The sequence below is a fragment of the Juglans microcarpa x Juglans regia genome, chromosome 8S (genome assembly GCF_004785595.1).
Source record: "Juglans microcarpa x Juglans regia isolate MS1-56 chromosome 8S, Jm3101_v1.0, whole genome shotgun sequence".
In the NCBI taxonomy this organism is placed as follows: Eukaryota; Viridiplantae; Streptophyta; class Magnoliopsida; order Fagales; family Juglandaceae; genus Juglans; species Juglans microcarpa x Juglans regia.
Window position 1 is genome coordinate 8,504,359 of NC_054609.1, and position 19,776 is coordinate 8,524,134.

At 34.3% G+C, this 19,776-nt stretch overlaps 1 protein-coding gene across 1 annotated transcript; it reads left to right on the forward strand.

Moving 5' to 3' along the window:
- Positions 1-433: 433 nt before the first annotated feature.
- On the forward strand, positions 434-1,587 carry LOC121244622 (protein RADIALIS-like 6). Its single transcript, XM_041142780.1, has 2 exons — positions 434-786; positions 1,470-1,587. Exon 1 carries the CDS (start codon positions 514-516, stop codon positions 775-777), a length of 264 nt encoding a protein of 87 aa, XP_040998714.1. The 5' UTR covers positions 434-513; the 3' UTR covers positions 778-786; positions 1,470-1,587.
- Positions 1,588-19,776: the final 18,189 nt, after the last annotated feature.

A 19,776-nucleotide genomic window follows, 5' to 3' on the forward strand; every position in this document is an offset into this window, starting at 1 on the left:
AAAAGACAAAGGAATGCTATGACCTTGCTTAATTTAGTAAGGTAATTTAAAAATCTGCCTCAAACCGGAAACCATGCATCATGCATGTATCATGTTAATTTTGATCTACATGTCCCCTAGTTTTGCTTGGAAAGTAACTGCTGAACAAGAACAAAGAAAAACAAAAAAAATTAAAAAATAATTTGCAAAAATGTTTATTAATATACCAAATTCAACATTATTTAATGCGAAAGCATGCAGCATGCATTAATAACTAACATAATAATAAAAAAAATAAAAAAAAAAATTGGTGTTTTAATTTTGTTATAATATTTATAGTGAGTCTCACAATAATGCATGATTACACGCTGATTAGCATAACCCTTAATTTCCTCTATGATCAGTCTCTCCCCTCCACTATAAAAGGGATAGCGAAGGCTTTCTCTTTGCTCATACACACCATCTTGATATCCCTTCCTGCCTACTCAGTTCTTTCTTTGTATTTAGAAGTACTACTGATCATCTAGCTCTGAAATGGCTGCAGGACAGACATGGACAGCAAAGCAAAACAAGCTGTTTGAGAATGCTTTGGCCATATATGACAAGGACACCCCAGACAGATGGCAAAATCTAGCCAGAGCTGTAGGTGGAAAATCCGTGGAGGAAGTGAAGAGACATTACCAGGATCTTGTTGAAGATCTCAGGCAGATTGAGACTGGCCATGTCCCACTGCCCAATTACAGATCCAGGACTGGAGGGAACAACATCAAAAGTCACAGTACTCATCCGCATGGATGAAGAAGAAAGGTATATACATACATACATATATATACATATATATATATATATATATATATATATATATATATAATCCCATACCACTTTGGTCACCCGTTTTGCTCTTTAGTTAAGTATATATATACATGTTGATAATTACTGTCTGAAAATGAAAGCATTTTTTTAAAAGTTTTTTTTTTGTTTATGATAATGGCTCCATATCTCTTAATTAGCCTACACGGATCTAGATTTCTTGAAGTTTTTGTATGCACTTGAGGAGCTAAAATGAGAGATATTAGACAAATGTAGTAGGTCCTACAACATTCATTGAGTTTTTAATGCTATTCGAGAAATTCACGTAGATAGCAATAATTATGGTAAGATTCACTTCATGATATGTCTATTGTATATCTTTTTTACTTAAGATCTTAAAGTTTGGGCGAAGACTTGAGAAGATATTTTCTCCTGTGATTATGTCTAATATATTCACTACTTTCACATTATCTTTCATACATCAGTTGCGGATCATTCATGTTAAGATATAATAGAAATATTAAAATCTATATTTTCTCATGATTAATTCAGACTTTTAGCATAAATGATAGTTTTATATGGTATTAGAGCAGAGGTTATGAGTTTGATTCTTGAATCTACACTCTGAATGATCTGTATTTATTAAATTTTATAGTTTCCTTTTTCTCACTTTATCGCAGGCTGAAGGGGCTCCAATGAAGCCCTGAATAAAAGAAGCTATCCCTCAATAGAAGAAGCTATCTACAATATGCAAAAAATGGGACTACGTTACGTTTCAACAACTTCCTATGCAGTTATAATAATAATAAAAAAAAAAAAACTCATATATTATATGGAGATGCATTATATATATACAGTAGCTTATTTGTAATGAAAATGACTATTTGTGATAAGAATAGACTCATTTTTACAAGAAATAGTATAACTAGTAACAAATAAACTGTTTTCTTGTAGCTATTAGTAATCTAAGAATAAGATGTGATTAGATATCTAGTTTGTCTGTTTCTACAATGTTACATATTAATTTGCTTCATTTGCATGTATAAAGTACGTACGTACGTACAATGTAAAGTGAATTACTATATATATGCTATGAATTACAATATATGCTATTATGTAAAGTGAATTGCATTCCCTAGATTTGCTTTGCTTATTTTTTAATTTAATAATCGAGTCTCTGTTTAGACAGAGAGTCTTGTCTCTTGAACGTTTATTTGTAGAGAATATCAGCTAGCAATAGTGAAGACCAGACCAGTCACAAAAAGAAATAATGCACTGATTGCGCTCCATATGCATTATTTTAGTATATGATGTCATATTTGATATGGGGACATTTCAGAATGTGGATGGTCATGGATGTAAGTTTCTCTAATAAATGAATGATGACAGTTTCACTTCAAAAAAAAAAAATTAAGAATCGTGATATATATAGAGATGATTTTATACGATGAAAAAAAACGTACGGAGGGTAATTAGTAATATGTATATTATTGTTCATTGCTACAGAGTCTCAAAATATATGTCAATGTTTCAAAAATGAATTGAAAGCTCTTTTCATTATAATTTGACCCGAAAAATCTGCATAATATCCTTTTCCAAAATTAACTAATAAAATTTCAGTTATCAAAACAAAAAATTATCTGATTAAATTGTGGTAATATCTTTTTAATCACCATTATAATTCTCTCGTGATCACAGCCTAATGTGACATTAAATAATTACTAGGTTAGTAATATAAATACGGAAAATGATATTTGGTCTTTTGAGTTTCCCTCTTCAAAGTTACCATTCTTTCATTTCATTTTATTTTTATTTTTTTAATGATTAAAAAAGTGACTATTAATAGTGAAATAGGGTTTTTTTTTTACTTTTAAAAAATATGTAAAGATGTTTAAAAATATTTAAAAGAAAAAAAATACAATTTTATTGAGACAAACTCATGAGACTGAATAGCAGCAGCCTACCTATAAAGATATGTGTACGCACTCATGCACCAACGAGAATCATTTTTTTTTTTTTATTTCCCTCTAAAGAAAAAAAGGGCAGCCCCACCATGCATGCATGCATGATGTATACTCTGCGTTAATCTTGCAATTTATTTTTTTTTATAAGACAATAAAACAAATAAAAAATAAGGATCCCTATTGCTTGGGGATCTGTTTTAGCAGCGTCTTCTGACCTCAATCCTTGTAAACGAAGAATCAATATACATATATAGATCAATAAAGTAAATCCATTTCGTGATTTTATTCATAAAACCAAAGAAATATAATTTCCAGATTATGAAAAATTACTCCAAAATTTTACGCTGAATATTACTTGGAAGTTGGAACTAATTAAATGATGTCTTATCTAGCTAGCTGTTATATATATATATATATATATATATATATATATATATATATATATATTATCAAAACAACGGAAATAAGGAATAGCTAAAACTGACTGAAGAAGAAGAGAAGAAAGGGAATGGAAGAATCAGAGTAAATTGTACAATAATTAAATTATGCAAGCACAAAATAAATAGGCGGTTAAACCAGCCATATGCATGAATGAGTATGCAAAATTAATTGTAATAAACATATAAGCTTTATTAAAATTAACAAGTTTAAAATATTACAGGCACAAGGTAGTGCAGATTTGCACTTACAGAAATCAGGGTATATAAGGAGACTCAAGATTAGAGAGAGATGATCAGAAGTGTTTCTTTTGAGTGTGAGTTCTAATTTTTGAGTTCTACCTTAGCTCAGGGTAAGGTTCTCCTTTTATAACATAAGGAGTTCCTGTTTACAATCATTAAAGTAAAATATTAAATCAATCCGTGGGTGAACAGTAGGAACTGTTTAAGCACGGGGCTCAGGGTGTCATTATTGTGTCTTTCCAGTTGTCTTTGTCGGTTGCTTTTGGCACAAAATGACAAAATATCATTCGGTCGTCTGGTTATCTTCCAGCTGTCTTTGGAGGTGGCTGCTTTGGATACTAGGCGACAATTATCTCAAAGTAGACTTTGGTTAGTCTTCTTTGAACTCAAGTAGTAGTCAATCATCTTCCAGCTTTGGAATGCCTTCTGAATCATGACCAAATATGTTACTGTATGAAGCCTCTGAGGATGCTTCTGAATCGTCTTCAGAATTATTACTCTCAGACTTAGACAGTTGTTGCTCAAGCAATTTTATTAAATCTTTTTTACCAAGTCTGTTGAGGATATTATCTTTGGCAGACTTAGAAGATTTCTTTGAGGATGAGCTGGTGGTTTTTCCTCTTGCTGAAGCAGTTGGTGAACTAGGAGCCTGAATCATTAAGGGATATTCAGGAACAGGTGTACCAGATTTGATTGCTGGAAATTCCTTCTTGTCTTGCAAATTAGGGGTGACTTGAGGGAAATCTTTAATCATCTGGTTGATTACTTTTTCAGTATATCCAAACTTATCCCACCACTTTGTGAAGTAGGCTCGATCAATTATATTAGTATTTTTCTCATAAGTCCATTTGAAGATCCACGGTAGTTTGTAGTTCTTGCAAAAATGGAGCTCATAAGGAAACATGACTGAATGCCGGTTTAATTTTGTACCAGTAACTTGTTGGTAGAATGTAAAAGCTCTGGCGAGCTGCTCAGGAAAATTGTCTAGAATTAAACCAAATTGGTCCCACTATTGGAGAAACCAGTAATGGAAAGTTCCTTTGAATCTTGTATCAAAATTGATGAACCAGGAATAACTCATATCAGGTACCTGAAAAAACATGAAGCGTCTCCAGGCAGTTATATAATCATAGTAATTATAACTCAGTGCAGATTCTGAGAGTCTTTTGAGAGTCCATGAGTTTGTTCCCCATTCAGCCTCTGTAATGACTCGGAGGATGTAAGCACTGTGATAAATTAATTTGGCGGAATCATTCTTATCATAAATGAGTTTTATGATAAGAGAGTTAGTGAGAATCAAGATACTGGAATAATACTGAAAATTTTTGGATAAATCTTTAGGTATCCAGTGGAAATTGGGGGGAAAATAAGAAGAGGCTATTTTGAACGGATCTGTTAGATTAGAACGGTTAGGTTCTATATGAAACAGATGGGTTCGGTTAGGTTCTATATGAAACAGATGGGTTATAAATGACTTCTTCAGATATTCAGATCTTCTAACGATCAATTTTCTGAAGAAAATGATCTTGATTTACTTGAAAGAATTTTCAAGATATTATTTTAAAACCTGAAATAGCCAGATTTTTTTCAAAAAGACCAAAACCAATGAGTTTCACGAATAATTGGTATTCCAGGCATACTCCTCCTGATTTACAGTTTGAAGAAAAAGTTTTTCAAAACTAATCTTCTTACTCTGCCGACAAGGTTTACGAATTGAATATTGATGGTTTCTCTGAATAAGAAATCATGAATACCATGAGTAAAATGTCTCTTGTAGTAAATGGTGAACAATATTAGACAACCTGATATTGTTAAGATTTTAACACAAGGTTTTTCTGGTGTTTTGAAAAACTGGTGAGATAAACACTTAACCAAAGATGCCAAGGAAACCATTCAGAACGCTATCAAGTGTAATGATGAAGGGTTACCTATTTTTGATGAATCCATTGGGACTGCCCAGTCTGATGGAGTTAATACTTTGATTTACATTATTTTAAAATATTTTATTGGAACACCATCTGATATAACTAGTCGCATTAGTGACCAGTTGAATAATTTTAAATGTCATTAGATATCTGATTATAGATGGTATCAAGATATTTTTATTTCCAAAATAATGCTTCGGGATGATAGCCAGAAGCCTTACTGGAAGAAAAAATTTATTGATGGGTTACCTCGCTTGTTCGCTTACAAAGTGAAGGATGAACTTACTATTGCTGGGTCTCTTAATTATGATGCATACACCTATAGTGATATCTGTGCAGTAATCAAGAAATTTGGTATTAGTATGTGTAATGATCAAAGAATACTTCGTGAGCATATGAGAAATAGCAAGAAAGCCAAATACGAAATAGGAACATTTTGTGAACAATTTGGACTTCCTGCTATAGCTCCCTCTAAAAGAAGGCATAAGTTTTCTAAACCTCATGGTGGTATTAGGAGAAAACCCCGTGATGAATTTTACAAAAAGACTTATAAAAAACTATTTTCTAAGCCATTTTCTAAGAAAAAGAAATCTAAGGATCTTTCTTAAGGAAAATGTTTTATTTGTGGCAATCCAGGACATTTTGCAGATAAATGCCCTCAGAAAGCAAAAAAAGATAAAAAAAAAATTAAAAAAGAAGCTTAATCAGTTGAATATTGATAATAATGATAAAGAAGAACTATTTCAACTCCTAGAAATAGCTTCGTCTTCATCATCTTATACCCTTGAGTTCAGTTCTAGTGATTCAGAAAATCACTCAGAAACTGAATCTCCAGATTCTACTGGTCCTAAGCTAAGTTGCAATTGTAATGATACTTATTGCCAGACAAAGGGTAAGACAATTCATGTCTTGTTTAAATCTGAAGAACAAGAAAACCTAATGCTAACCTTGATTTCTCAAATAACAAATCCTGAGTTTAAGGAAGAATATCTTCTTAAGTTAAGAAAGACTATGGCTCGCCAAGAACCAGAGTCTTCTAAACAAAGGATTAGTTTTCAAGAAACCCTGGAGAGATTTCAAAAGAAAAAACCCAATGAAATTTCTACAAATGATTTACAACACGAAATAAATCTTGTTGAAAAAGAAATCGTTGAACTTAGATCTGAGGTTAACAACCTTAAATCTGAAAATGAGATTTTAAAACAAGAATTTTTGGTGTTTAAAATTGATAAACAACTTGATCAGGATATTCCTTCTGACAATGAGCAAATAAACGATTTTGGTTCAAGCCAACATGAGTTAGCTGCTGATAATCAGATTTGTTTGATCCATCATACCATTCCCCCAAAATGGTTTTCCAGGGTCACCATTGTGGTTGCCCATGATTTTCAATTTTCTGTTGTTGCTATGATTGATTCCGGATCAGACCTGAATTGTATTCAGGAATGACTCATTCCTAGCAAATATTTTGAAAAATCCTCTGAGAAATTATTTTCTGCAAATGGATCTCAGATGAAAATCACATATGAGCTTGTTGGCTTATGTTTGTCAAAACAATGTTTGTTTTAAAATCCCTTCTGTTTTAGTCAAAAACATGTCTAACAATGTGATTTTAGGCATTCCATTTATTTCTGCTTTATATCTATTTTTTACTGAAAAAGATGGTATTACTACCGACCCTTTTGGTCAAAAAGTCAAATTTAAATTTGCATCTCGACAAGAGATTGATCAAGATAAAGGTTTGAAATCTTTACTCTTTGCAAAAGAAAAACATCTGAATTTTCTCCAACAAGAAATCAGATACAAAAATATTTCTGAACAATTATCTTCGCCAATTTTAATTTCAAAAATAGTTGATTTTAACAAGCGTCTTGTCTTTGATGTTTGTTCTGATTTACCAAATGTTTTTTGGCATAGGAAGAAACACATCGTTTCTCTTCCCTATATCAACAATTTTGATGAAAGCACTATTTCCACTAAAGCCAGACCCATTCAGATGAATAATCAGACTTTAGAATTTTGCAAAAAGGAAATTGCAGGTCTTAAGAAAAAATGCATAATTAGAGATAGCAAGTCCCTTTGGTCTTGTCCAGCTTTTTATGTCAGGAAAAATGCTGAACTAGAGAGAGGTACCCCTCGTCTAGTCATTAATTACAAACCCTTGAACAAAGTCTTGCAGTGGATTAGGTACCTTATTCCTAACAAAAATGACTTAATTCATAGGTTGAGTGATGTTGTAGTCTTTTCCAAATTTGATCTCAAATCTGGATTTTGGCAAATCCAGATAGCTGAGTCAGACCGGTATAAGACAGCCTTTGTTACCCCCTTCGGTCATTTAGAATGGAATGTGATGCCATTCGGTCTAAAAAATGCCTATAGTGAGTTCCAAAATATCATGAACGATATTTTCAACTTGTTCATTGCTTTTACCATCGTCTATATAGATGATGTCCTTATTTTTTTTAAATCTATTGATGAACACTGGAAACATTTGAACTCGTTTCTGGACATCATTAGAATCAATGGTCTTGTCGTTTCTGTGAAAAAGATCAAACTATTTCAAACCAAGATCAGATTTCTTGGTTATGATATTTCTGAAGGTAAAATCAGGCCCATCCAAAGAGCCATTGATTTTGCCGACAAATTTCCTGATGTCATCACTAACAAAAAACAATTGCAGAGATTTTTAGGATCTCTCAATTATGTTGCTGATTTTTACAAGATTATGAGGAAACACTGTCGTCCTTTGTTCAAACGACTTCTTTCCAATCCTCCTCATTGGACAAAAATTCATACTAATCTGGTAAGGAAAATCAAAGCACATGTCAAAACTCTTCCGTACCTTGGTATCCCTACTACTGATTCATTCAAAATTGTTGAAACAGATGCCTCAAACATCAGTTATGGTGGCATCCTGAAACAATCTATTTCACCAGATTCTCCTGAACAAATTGTTCGCTTCCATTCCGGAACCTGGAATCCTGCACAAGAAAAATATAGTACTATTAAAAAAGAAATTTTATCTATAGTACTATGCATTTCTAAATTTCAATCTGATTTGTTAAACAAGAAGTTTTTACTTCGAATTGATTGCATAAGTGCTAAATTTGTTTTAGAACAAGATGTTGAAAACATTGCATCAAAACATATTTTTGCACGATAGTAAGATATTTTAAGTGTTTTTTATTTTGATATTGAATTCATCAAAGGCACTAATAATTCTATCCCTGATTTTCTTACCAGAGAGTTCTTGCAGACACCCAACCATGAGCGTGAGCAAGAAGAAAGGAAAAGAAAAACAGAGAGCGAACCCCCACCTCCAATACCCAGTATAAAACGCATCAAGAATGAGTCTGGATCCACCCCTGTGACCAGTGCCTCATCAACAGCACTGGATATTGCCAATAGGTTCACACCTCTTGGTAAAATTGTGCAACCGACGACCTTCGCGTCTACGGTTTCTACATCTTTTGATCTATATGCGAAAGCAGTGGCATCAAAAATACCTGCTTTAATTACTCCTCAGTTTTTCCTCCCAAAAGGAAAATCTGAATATCTGAAAAAGCCATTTATAACTCATCTGTTTCATATAGAACCTAACCGAACCCATTTGTTTCATATAGAAACTAACCGTTCTAATCTAACAGATCCATTCAAAATAGCCTCTTCTTATGTTCCCCCCAATTTTCACTGGATACCTGAAGATTTATCCAAAAATCTCCAGTATTATTCCAGTATCTTGATTCTCACCAACTTTCTTATCATAAAACTCATTTATGATAAGAATGATTCTACCAAATTAATTTATCACAGTGCTTATATCCTCCGAGTCATTACAGAGGCAGAATGGGGAACAAACTCATGGACTCCCAAAAGACTCTCAGAATCTGCACTAAGTTATAATTACTGTGATTATATAACTGCCTGGAGACACTTCATGTTTTTTTAGGTACCTGATATGAGTTATTCCTGGTTCATCAATTTTGATACAAGATTCAAATGAACTTTCCCTTACTGGTTTCTCCAATGGTGGGACCAATTTGGTTTAATTCCAGACAATCTTCCTGAGCAGCTCGCCAAAGCATTTACATTCTACCAACAAGTTACTGGTACAAAATTAAACCGGCATTCAGTCATGTTTCCTTATGAGCTCCATTTTTGCAAGAACTACAAACTACCGTGGATATTCAAATGAACTTATGAGAAAAATGCTAATATAATTGATCGAGCCTACTTCACAAAGTGGTGGGATAGGTTTGAATATACTGAAAGAGTAATCAACCAGATGATTAAAGATTTCCCTCAAGTCGCCCCTAATTTGCAAGACAAGAAGAAATTTCCAGCAATCAAATCTGGTACACCTGTTCCTGAATACCCCTTAATGATTCAGGCTCCTAGTTCATCAACTGCTTCAGCAAGAGGAAAAGCCACCAGCTCATCCTCAAAGAAATCTTCTAAGTCTGCCAAAGATAATATCCTCAACAGACTTGGTAAAAAAGATTTAATAAAATTGCTTGAGCAACAACTGTCTAAGTCTGAGAGTAATAATTCTGAAGACGATTCAGAAGCATCCTCAGATGCTTCATACAGTAACATATTTGGTCATGATTCAGAAGGCATTCCAAAACTGGAAGATGATTGACTACTACTTGAGTTCAAAGAAGACTAACCAAAGTCTACTTTGAGATAATTGTTGCCTAGTATCCAAAGCAGCCGCCTCTGAAGACAGCTGGAAGATAACCAGACGACCGAATGATATTTTGTCATTTTGTGCCAAAAGTACTCGACAAAGACAACTGGAAAGACACAATAATGACACCCTGAGCCCCGTGCTTAAACAGTTCCTACTGTTCACCCACGGATTGATTTACTATTTTACTTTAATGATTGTAAACAGGAACTCCATATGTTATAAAAGGAGAACCTTACCCTGAACTAAGGTAGAACTCAAAAATTAGAACTCACACTCGAGAGAAACACTTATGATCATCTCTCTCTAATCTTGAGTCTCCTTATATATCTTGATTTCTGTAAGTGTAAATCTGTACTACCTTGTGCCTGTAATACTTTAAGCTTGTTAATTTTAATAAAGCTTATATGTTTATTACAATTAATTTTGCATACTCATTCATGCATATGGCTGGTTTAACTGCTTATTCATTTTGTGCTTGCATAATTTAATTATTGTGCAATTTACTCTGATTCTTCCATTCCTTTCATTCTCTTCTTCTTTAGTCAGTTTCGGCTATTCCTTCTTTCCGCTGTTTTGTGGCTATTCCTTATTTCCGTTGTTTTGGTAATATATATATATATATATATATATATATATATATATATATATAGGGGAGCTGGGATTTTCTTTTTCTCTGTATTGCTATTGAAAGTACCATTAGGAATGAGAATAGAGTAATGTTAGATTCAGTAAAGGTTTGTGCAAGTATCGCTCACTCCTTTTAAAAAAGAGTGAAGTCTACAATTAAAAAACTAATTTTTTTTAAGTGGATCTTATATTTACTCACTTTTTTCAAAAGGATCGAGTGTACGGCATTTGCACACTCTATGACTGCAAATATAATTTCTCACGAGAAAAATGTTATTCCATTAATAGTCATTTTAATGGAGACTAAAAGGAAGAAAAGTAAGCTGGAGTTCTTGAAGAGAAGATTAGGATATGATTGCTGTTTTACAGTGGAGCCAGTGGGTAGAAGTGGAGGCATGCTATTACTTTGGAATAGAGAGATGAATATGGAAATTTACAATTACTCTCAAAGGCATATAAATGCTTGAGTAGTAGATGATGCTGCAGGTTTGAAATGGCTTTTTACATGATTCTATGGTCATCAGAGGTAGGGAAAAGGAGAGAAGTATGGGATATGTTAGTATCATTTAGACCCCCAAATGATGTTGGTTGGTGTGTTGAGGGGATTTTAATGAAATAATGTCGCTTGATGAAAAACTTGGAGGTAGACCTAGGGGGAATCTCAGATGGAGGCATTTAGGGAAGCACTAGAGAAGGGTGATCTTCATGATATGGGATGTTGGGGGGACAAATTTACATGGTGTAACTTTCATGGGAATGACACATTGACTAGAGAAAGATTAGATAGGGTGGTAGCTAACCAAATATGGGCTGAAAAATCCTTTGAGATCGGTTAAGGATCTAGTTGCTATGACATCAGACCACAAGCCTTTGTTGATGACTACTACACATGACAGATATGGCATGACCAAGAGGAAGAACATGGTTAAATATGATAATGGATGGGGTATGTAGGAGGAGTGTCAAAATTTGATAAAAGACAGGGTGGCAAACAAACGGAAGAATGGATAATTCTATGGTAATAGTGCAATATGGGCTGGCGAAGTGCATAAATGTACTGTCTACCTGGAGGAGAACACAGTTTTAGAATAGACATAAGATACTAATTGAAAAAAAACATATGCTTAAACAGTTACAAAAGAGTGAGAGAAAGGTGGACTGGGAAGCAGTGAAAAGAGTTCAGAAGGAAGTTAATGTTATGCTTGAGCAAGAGGACATGAAGTGGAGACAAAGAGCAAAAAAGCGCTGGTATAGTATGGGAGATCGTAATACCAAATACTTTCATACTTGTGCAAACCAAAAGAGAATGAAGAATTTTATTCATAGAGTTAAAGATTTAAATGGACTAATGAAGACAAATCAGTAGGAGATAGCACAAGCTTTCCAACAATATTTCCAATTAATATATTCATCAACCTCCCCTTCACAGGATGGTCTTACAACTTGACTGAATTCAGTGTTATTGAAGAGATGAATGATGCTTTGTGTAAGGATATTACAAGGGAAGAAGTCCATAGTGCACTGCACCATATGTCATAATTGAAGTCGCTTGGACTTGATGGGTTTGGAGCTGGTTTCTTCCAAAACCATTGGGAAATAGTAGGGGAAGAGGTATGTAAAAATGTTGGTATTTTTTCAAGTATGAATATGTTCCTCATGATGTAAATCATACTCACATTGCCTTAATTCCTCAAGTGAGTAGTCCTAACTCTATTTATGATTATCAACCTATAAGTCTTTATAATATTTTCTACAAAAACATTTCAAAAGTACTTGTTAATAGGCTTAAAAAGGTCCTGCCAGAGATCATATCCAACAACCAGAGTGATTTTATACCAGGGAGGTTAATTTTAGACAATATCATGGCAGCTTATGAAATGTTGCATACAATAAAGAACAAACATAGAGCAGGATTAGGTTGCATGGTTTTGAAGTTAGATATGTCAAAGGCTTATGACAGATTAGAGTGGGACTATTTGAATGCAATTATGGAAAAGTTGAGATTTGATACTAAGTGGAGAAGATTAGTGATGAGTTGTGTCTCTTCAGTTACATATTCTGTCCTTGTTAATGGCCACCCGAGTGATTGCTTTTATCCAACTAGAGGAATCAGACAAGGAGATCCTCTTTCACCATATCTATTTATTATTTGTGCAGAATGGCTGAGTTCTTTACTAAAGCAAGCAAAGAGTAGAGGAGAGTTAAAAAGGGTGTCAGTGGCTAGGGATGGTCCATGTATAAATCACTTGTTATTTGCTGATGATAGTGTTATTTTTTGTAGAGCTCAGAAGGAGGAATGGCTAAGACTTCGGGCCATTTTGCAAATGTATGAAAGGGCCTCAGATCAATCTCTTAATAAACAAAAGATCACCATTTATTTTAGCTCTAATACAAAAGCTACCTTAAGGAAATTAATCACTGATGTAGTGGGTGTGGAGGAAAAGGGAGGATATGACAAGTACTTGGGACTGCCAGCTCTGGTTGGTAAATCCAAGTATCAAACTTTTTGAGGCATAAAAAACAGGATATGGAAAAAAATCCAAAGCTAGACCAATAATTTCTTCTAAAGTTGGAAAAGAGGTATTAATCAAGGCAGTATTACAAATAATACCTACATACACCATGAGTATATTCAAATTGCCAAGGAAGTTGTGTCAAGATATGGCAGCCATCATTGCTAAGTTCTAGTAGGGAAACAAAAATAGAGAAAGAGGAATTCATTGGAGAAAGTGGAGTCAGTTGGAGAAATCTAAATTTGGGGGAGGACTAGGCTTTTGAGATATTGAGTACTTCAATACAGCTTTATTGACAAAATAGTAATGGAAGTTACTGCAATATCCCAACTCATTGGTAGCTAGGGTGTTCAAAAGCAAGTATTTTAAGCACTCTAGCATATTGGAAGCAAAGAGAGGGCAGTCATCTTCATTTATATGGAAGAGTATGTGCTCTACAGTGGGTCTGCTAAGGGAGGGATTGATATGGAGAGTTAGGGATGTAAAGAACATTAAAATATGGCAACATAGGTGGATTCCAAAGGAGTCCTCTTTCAAAATTCAATCCCCTATTAAGGTTTTGGAGCCTACAGCTATTGTTAGCAAGCTAGGTTTTGTATAAAACAAAGGATTGGAATGTGACTCTTATGTCTGAGATTTTTGAGAAGAATGAGATGGATATGATTTGTAACATGCCTATTAGTAGAGTGGGGGAGAAGATAAGCAAGCCTGGATTTATAGCAAGCCTGTAACAATTAAGAGTGCCTATCATTTGACACAAACTCTTAAGAAGAATATTGAAGGAGAGTCTTCAAGAGCTAAAGTGGAAGATGGTGTACGGAAGCAGATCTGGGAGCTAGAGGTGCAGGGGTCAATAAGATGTTTCTTATGGAAATCTCACGACAATATTTTACCTACTAGACAAAATTTATTTAGAAGACAGGTGGTTGATACACCATCATGTCCCATATGTCTGGCAAAAGATGATTCAGTAATGCATGCTATTTGGAGCTGTTCTTCTACTCAAGATGTGTGGGCAAAAAAAGGAAGCCTTCTTCATAAAAGCTCAAGTGGAGAATATGAATTTAGGTAGTTATGGAGGTCTTTAAGCAGAAGATGTAATAAATAATAGCTAGTAGGGTCGATCATGAAAGGGATTTGGTTCAGAAGGAACAAATTTCTCTTTGAATCAGAATTTGCTAGTCCAAGATTGGTTGTAGAAACTACAATAACCAGTGTGGAAGTTTTCAAGGAGGCTCAGTTACAAGAGGGAAGTACAGGCATGATTCGATCTATTGTAGTAATGAAACAGTGGCTACCTCCAGATAGAGGGAAGGTTAAGGTGAATTTTGATGCAGTTGTCTAACAATGTAAGTCAAAAAAGTTGGATTGGGATGGTAATAAGAGAATGGAATGGGCAGGTAATGGCAACAACATGCTTCCAAAAATCAATTGTGGATTAACCAATTATTGCTAAGTGTATGGCTTTGTGGAAGGCAGTTGAGTTTTGTTCTAATATGGGTTCTGGACAAGCAATATTCGAAAGAGATGCTCTCATGGTAATCAAGGCAGCTCAAAGTAGTGATCTGTGTTTGGCTTGGTATGGGCAAATAATTGAAGATCTGAAGATAGTGTTCAGGAATTCATTTGGGTGGAGCTTGAGGTTCACATACAGGGAAGGGAATACTGTTGCACATCAGCTAGCCAAGTTAGCATTACAAAAGCAAAGGGATTGTAAGGGGAATTTTCCCCTTCGAAAATGCCCACAAAGTCTTGGCCCAGAAGTCCAGCCCAAGGGGTTTCTTATTCGAGCAAGGAACGAAATTTCAACCAGGGAAAGACGCAGTCTAGTCGACAGGATAGCTTGACCTGACACAATTGCGGCTGCCCTCAGGATCATAATGTGCACAGGTTACATGGCAAACACGAAGGACCCTCGATTGCATCAGACCATCAACGACTCATATAAATCGGATTGGGGGTCAGGGCACTACTACACATTAATGGCACTGCTAATTAAGTCACATGCCACAATTATGAAGCTGACACAAATCCACGCCACATTAAAGAGAGTTTGACAGCAAATTCAAAAAAGGGAAATATGGACCTTGCCCCTCCCAGGCATAGTATAAATAGCTGATCTCATGTACGAGAAAATCTCTCTGATCCCTAGACTTTCTTACTTATTTATTACACTCCAAGTGCAGTTACTAACTTTGGCATCGGAGGTTCCCTGGCCCCAATGCCGCCCTCTCAAAGCCGCGTTATACTCTTCTCTGTGCAGGTGTGACGCCCTCAACCTCCACTTGGGATGGAACAAAGACTTAGAGCATTGGGACATACAACACAAGGTTACATTCCCTCGTACATGACAGTTAATATGCAATGCAATCCTTGTATGAAACTAGCAGTATGTAATAATCGCAGTGAAAATCAAAAGGTGTAAGTATAAAATATGCCAGAATAACTAAAAAATCCTAATTTCATTAGAAATCATTAAGTTCAAAATACCAACGTAGTATATACTTAGTACAACTAAGAGTTAAAGTCAAATTATTTTCTTCATGCAATCTAAAGCATGAAGGACTTGGGATATAAACATCCGAATTAAATCCAGTCTCCTCTCAAGGTCCTGCTCCTCCTCAATTAGTTAGATTCAGCACTTCATCTAACTCGATCTCCTCAAGACCTAGCACAACTTCTATCGAATGATAGTGGTCCCATAAGGGGTGAGATTTATTCAAAATCTCAGTAAGTTAAACAACTAATGTGCAAAAAGATAAATTAAGCATGAAGAATGATAAATATTTAATGCATGAAATGCAGAAAGAAAAATCAGTATGCATGTTTCCCATCCAGATTCTTCAACATTTTAGAAAAATGGAGACACAAGTTTTCCTTCGATAAACATTTTGCCATCATTTTTGAAAACATAAATTCATCATAACTTTCATCATTAACCTCATCATTATTACCAATTCGTAATTATAATGTGCGATAACGTCACAATTCTCCATATGCACTGTGAGTACCTGCCAGTGACTATAGTACAACTCACATTGAAACTACGTTATCTATAAACTCATTCTCAATACATTGGTAATATACCTATTCGAAGCCTGTTGACTGTTTTTCGTCAACTCAGGAGTTACCACTCTATTACTAAACACTCCAAAGTGGACAGAGAAGTTCCACTAGGATAATCTCTCATCCTAGCCTTTGGGATCGTGACAAAAATTATTTTCATGCTATACTTAAAAAATATTTTTCATAATATGTGCATATGTGGCACGCTTTCATGTAAAAATTATGTTTATAGATGCAATATGCAAAAATTGTGCAAAATATCACATATCATATAAGTATGCACTCAATGTATCATATAACATGATATTTTATGCTCAAAATGATAATTGAAATATGAATGAAACATTTATCAATAATTCATAAATAATCTATTAATGTGTAAGCGAGAGGCCAATTTACAAACTTTCGGAGAAATTCAAAAATAACATCATAGTTGCGTAAATCATGTGTATACTAAGTTAATGTTAATATTCTATGGTTGAGGTTCAAAATCAAAGGTTTCAAAAACTAAGTATTTACAAAAATAGCCCTAGGCTTTCAAAAGTTGTAATTTAAGCCCTAAATTTTCGTTAATTGCAAACGAACTCCAAATTTAATTAAGTTTCATGGACTTCATATTTTTGGCATTATAAAACCATCTATTCCCTTGGATTTTCAAAACTCAAAGTGGAACATTTCCAAATAGTCCCAACTCGTGGCATGCATCCTAGTTGATTTCTAAATGTGTTTTTAACTATTGATCCCTATGAATGCTTGCATATGGGATTTTCTTTAATCACAAATGATCACTAACATCTTTAATGACATAATTAAGGCTAATTATTGGAAAATTAAGTTCATCACAATACTTAATCATGGCTAAAATATCTTTAATCTCTACTTTATTCAAAATCGATTTGTACTTGATGATCAAGACAAGATAGATTTAAAACCTATCATGGCATGATTTTAATCACAATTAAAACCTTCCATAATCATTATAAGACATTAATAAATTATATCAAATCATGTTTAAGACATGTCATAGCTAAATTTTCACTTAAAAATATTTAAACATCCAAACCATCCTTTAAATGACCCGATTTTGAACTAAGCATGATAACCTTCTCAAAACTCAATCAAATTCAGTACCAACACTTGCAAACAAAGCTTGATATGCTAACTAAGATTAAAAGTAAGAAAAATTAAAAAGTTCATGGCCTTCCAAGTACTCTAGGCATCCTTGCTCAGAAACACTCAAAAACCCACCAAAACTCACTCGGTTTCACTCTATTGCTCACTAAGAGAGAGAAATACTCTCAAGACTCAAGAGGAAGCTTGGAGCTGAGGTGTAGAGGAAATGAGGAAGTGAGGGAGGTATTTATAGGGTTCAAGAGGGGAGGGGGCATTGGCCTTGGTGATTGGTGGTTGGGTGAAGTGGGAGATGCACAAGTCTGAAATTTTTCCAGCTTGCTTCCAAGGCTTTGAGTCATCTTGTGCAGGAGGAATAATGGCCTGAAACTACCATGATTTCCTCCCTATTGTAGCCATCATGGTCCTGTGGAGGTTCCCAAGTCGTGGGGCATGGTTCAGGTGACAAGAACTCACTCAAACCACCCTTGCAAATCGAAGGTATAGGTGGTTTTAATTGACAAATTTTTGGACTTCGGTTTTGTATGATTTTGGGTGGGAAAAACTGAGTCAAACTTTTCATGATGGTTATGGGACCTCTTGGTGATTGAGTGGTGAAGGAGGTGGCGTGCAGTGGTGGCTCAACCATGGCAAATGGTTGGTTAAATTCTAATCCAATCGGTTCCTACACAAACTAGACCAAGGTGCACTTGGTTTGGTCATTTGAGTTCATTTGTGTAACCAATTTCGTCCAATGCTCAAATTGGGTTTAAAGGGGTCTCATGAGGTGTTTAAGAACCATATTACCATTGTGATCAATCCACAAAAATATTGGACCAAAGGGCAAAATAGTCCAAGTATACAAATGACAATACACAAAGTCGAATAATGCAAGGTTTGGGTTTGATATGTCATTTTCCTTGATGACATGTGGAGATATTTATCTAGGATATTAGTAAGGTCTAAGTATGATGTAATGAAGTAATAATTCAAGAAAATCCGAATTGATAGGTTTAAGAAAAGAATAAACAAAATTAAGCTTCAAAGTATGGCTTAAGGTTCACTAACCTCAAGTATAATAGTTAATGGTCTTAACCATTTTTCAAAACTTAATTTGGGTACTTAGGGTATGATTTGGATTTAAGAAAACCAATAATATGGTGTATTGGACTTTTGGTCTTGAATGGTGAAATAACCCAAACATGGTTTTGGGCCTTGTGGGCTTTAAAAAGGGCCAAGTGTGTGGGTTCATGTTTTATGGGCTCTTTGGCTTGAATGAGAGTGGCGTCATTTCCAGGTTTTTAGGGTTGAAAAGAAGGGTAGTGATAGGCTTACTATCTATCTACTACTTATTTACTACTTATAGTGTTTTTATTTTTTTATCATTTTATTTTAAGTATTTTTTTAACATCCTTAATCATTAAGAAAAATTAAAAAAAAATATATAAACTTACTACTAGTCACTTCTTTAACCACTAAGTAAAATTAAAAAATTAAAAAAAAAATCAAATACAAAAAAAATAGTAAATAAGTAGTAAGAGGGTAGTAACCCTATCATTTTCCTGAAAAGAAACCTCAAGATCTATTGAGATGAGTTTGAAAAAGTTTGACTTGATCTAATTGGGCCATGGGTCCATTCCACACTAGGTTTGGCCCAAGGATCTTATACCTTCCTTAAACTCGGGCCAATGCTAGCTACTAAGTCTTGAATTTGCTATGGGCTTGGTTCAAGGCTTTTTAGGCTAGGCCCATAAATGCTCTAAGGTTCAAAAAAGCTTTACCAAAATCACTAATAGGCTTGTTTCCCTAATCCTTAGCTTAATAGTATTGAGTGTCAAGATTAAGGCTAACCTCACTATCAACCTTAATGTAAGCAATAACCCAAAATAAAAATCTAATCTAAAATGTTTAAGGGGTTAATCCCTAGGGTTAATTAGGTGGGGTGTTACAGCAGGACTCGTTGTAGAAGATCTGAGTTGTTGGAGCTTGACTTAAGTGTGTGCGAAATACGACGTTAATAGTGATCAATGTTGGATTGAAGAGATCCTAATCTTATTGATAGTTTTGTTTTAAATGACAGATTATGTAACATTTATTGATTAATGGCAGATATACTTTTCTTTAAAAAAAAACAAATAGATATGATAATTTGATATTACGTGATTAACATTTGAAAAGCATGTACAAATAATAAGATCAGCATTTTGGTATTTATGCATGTGAAGAAATATTGCCATGTCAAGCTTTTTTTTTTTTTTTGTTGACTTAAATTATACATTTTAATTAACGTCAAGTTATGATTAAAGTTTGTCTTAAGTGAGTTATAAATAAAAAAGTTAATGTAAAAAAAAAGTTCGTCTTAAGAGAGAGTTTACAATATCCACTGCATATGCTCTTTACGAGTGGGTC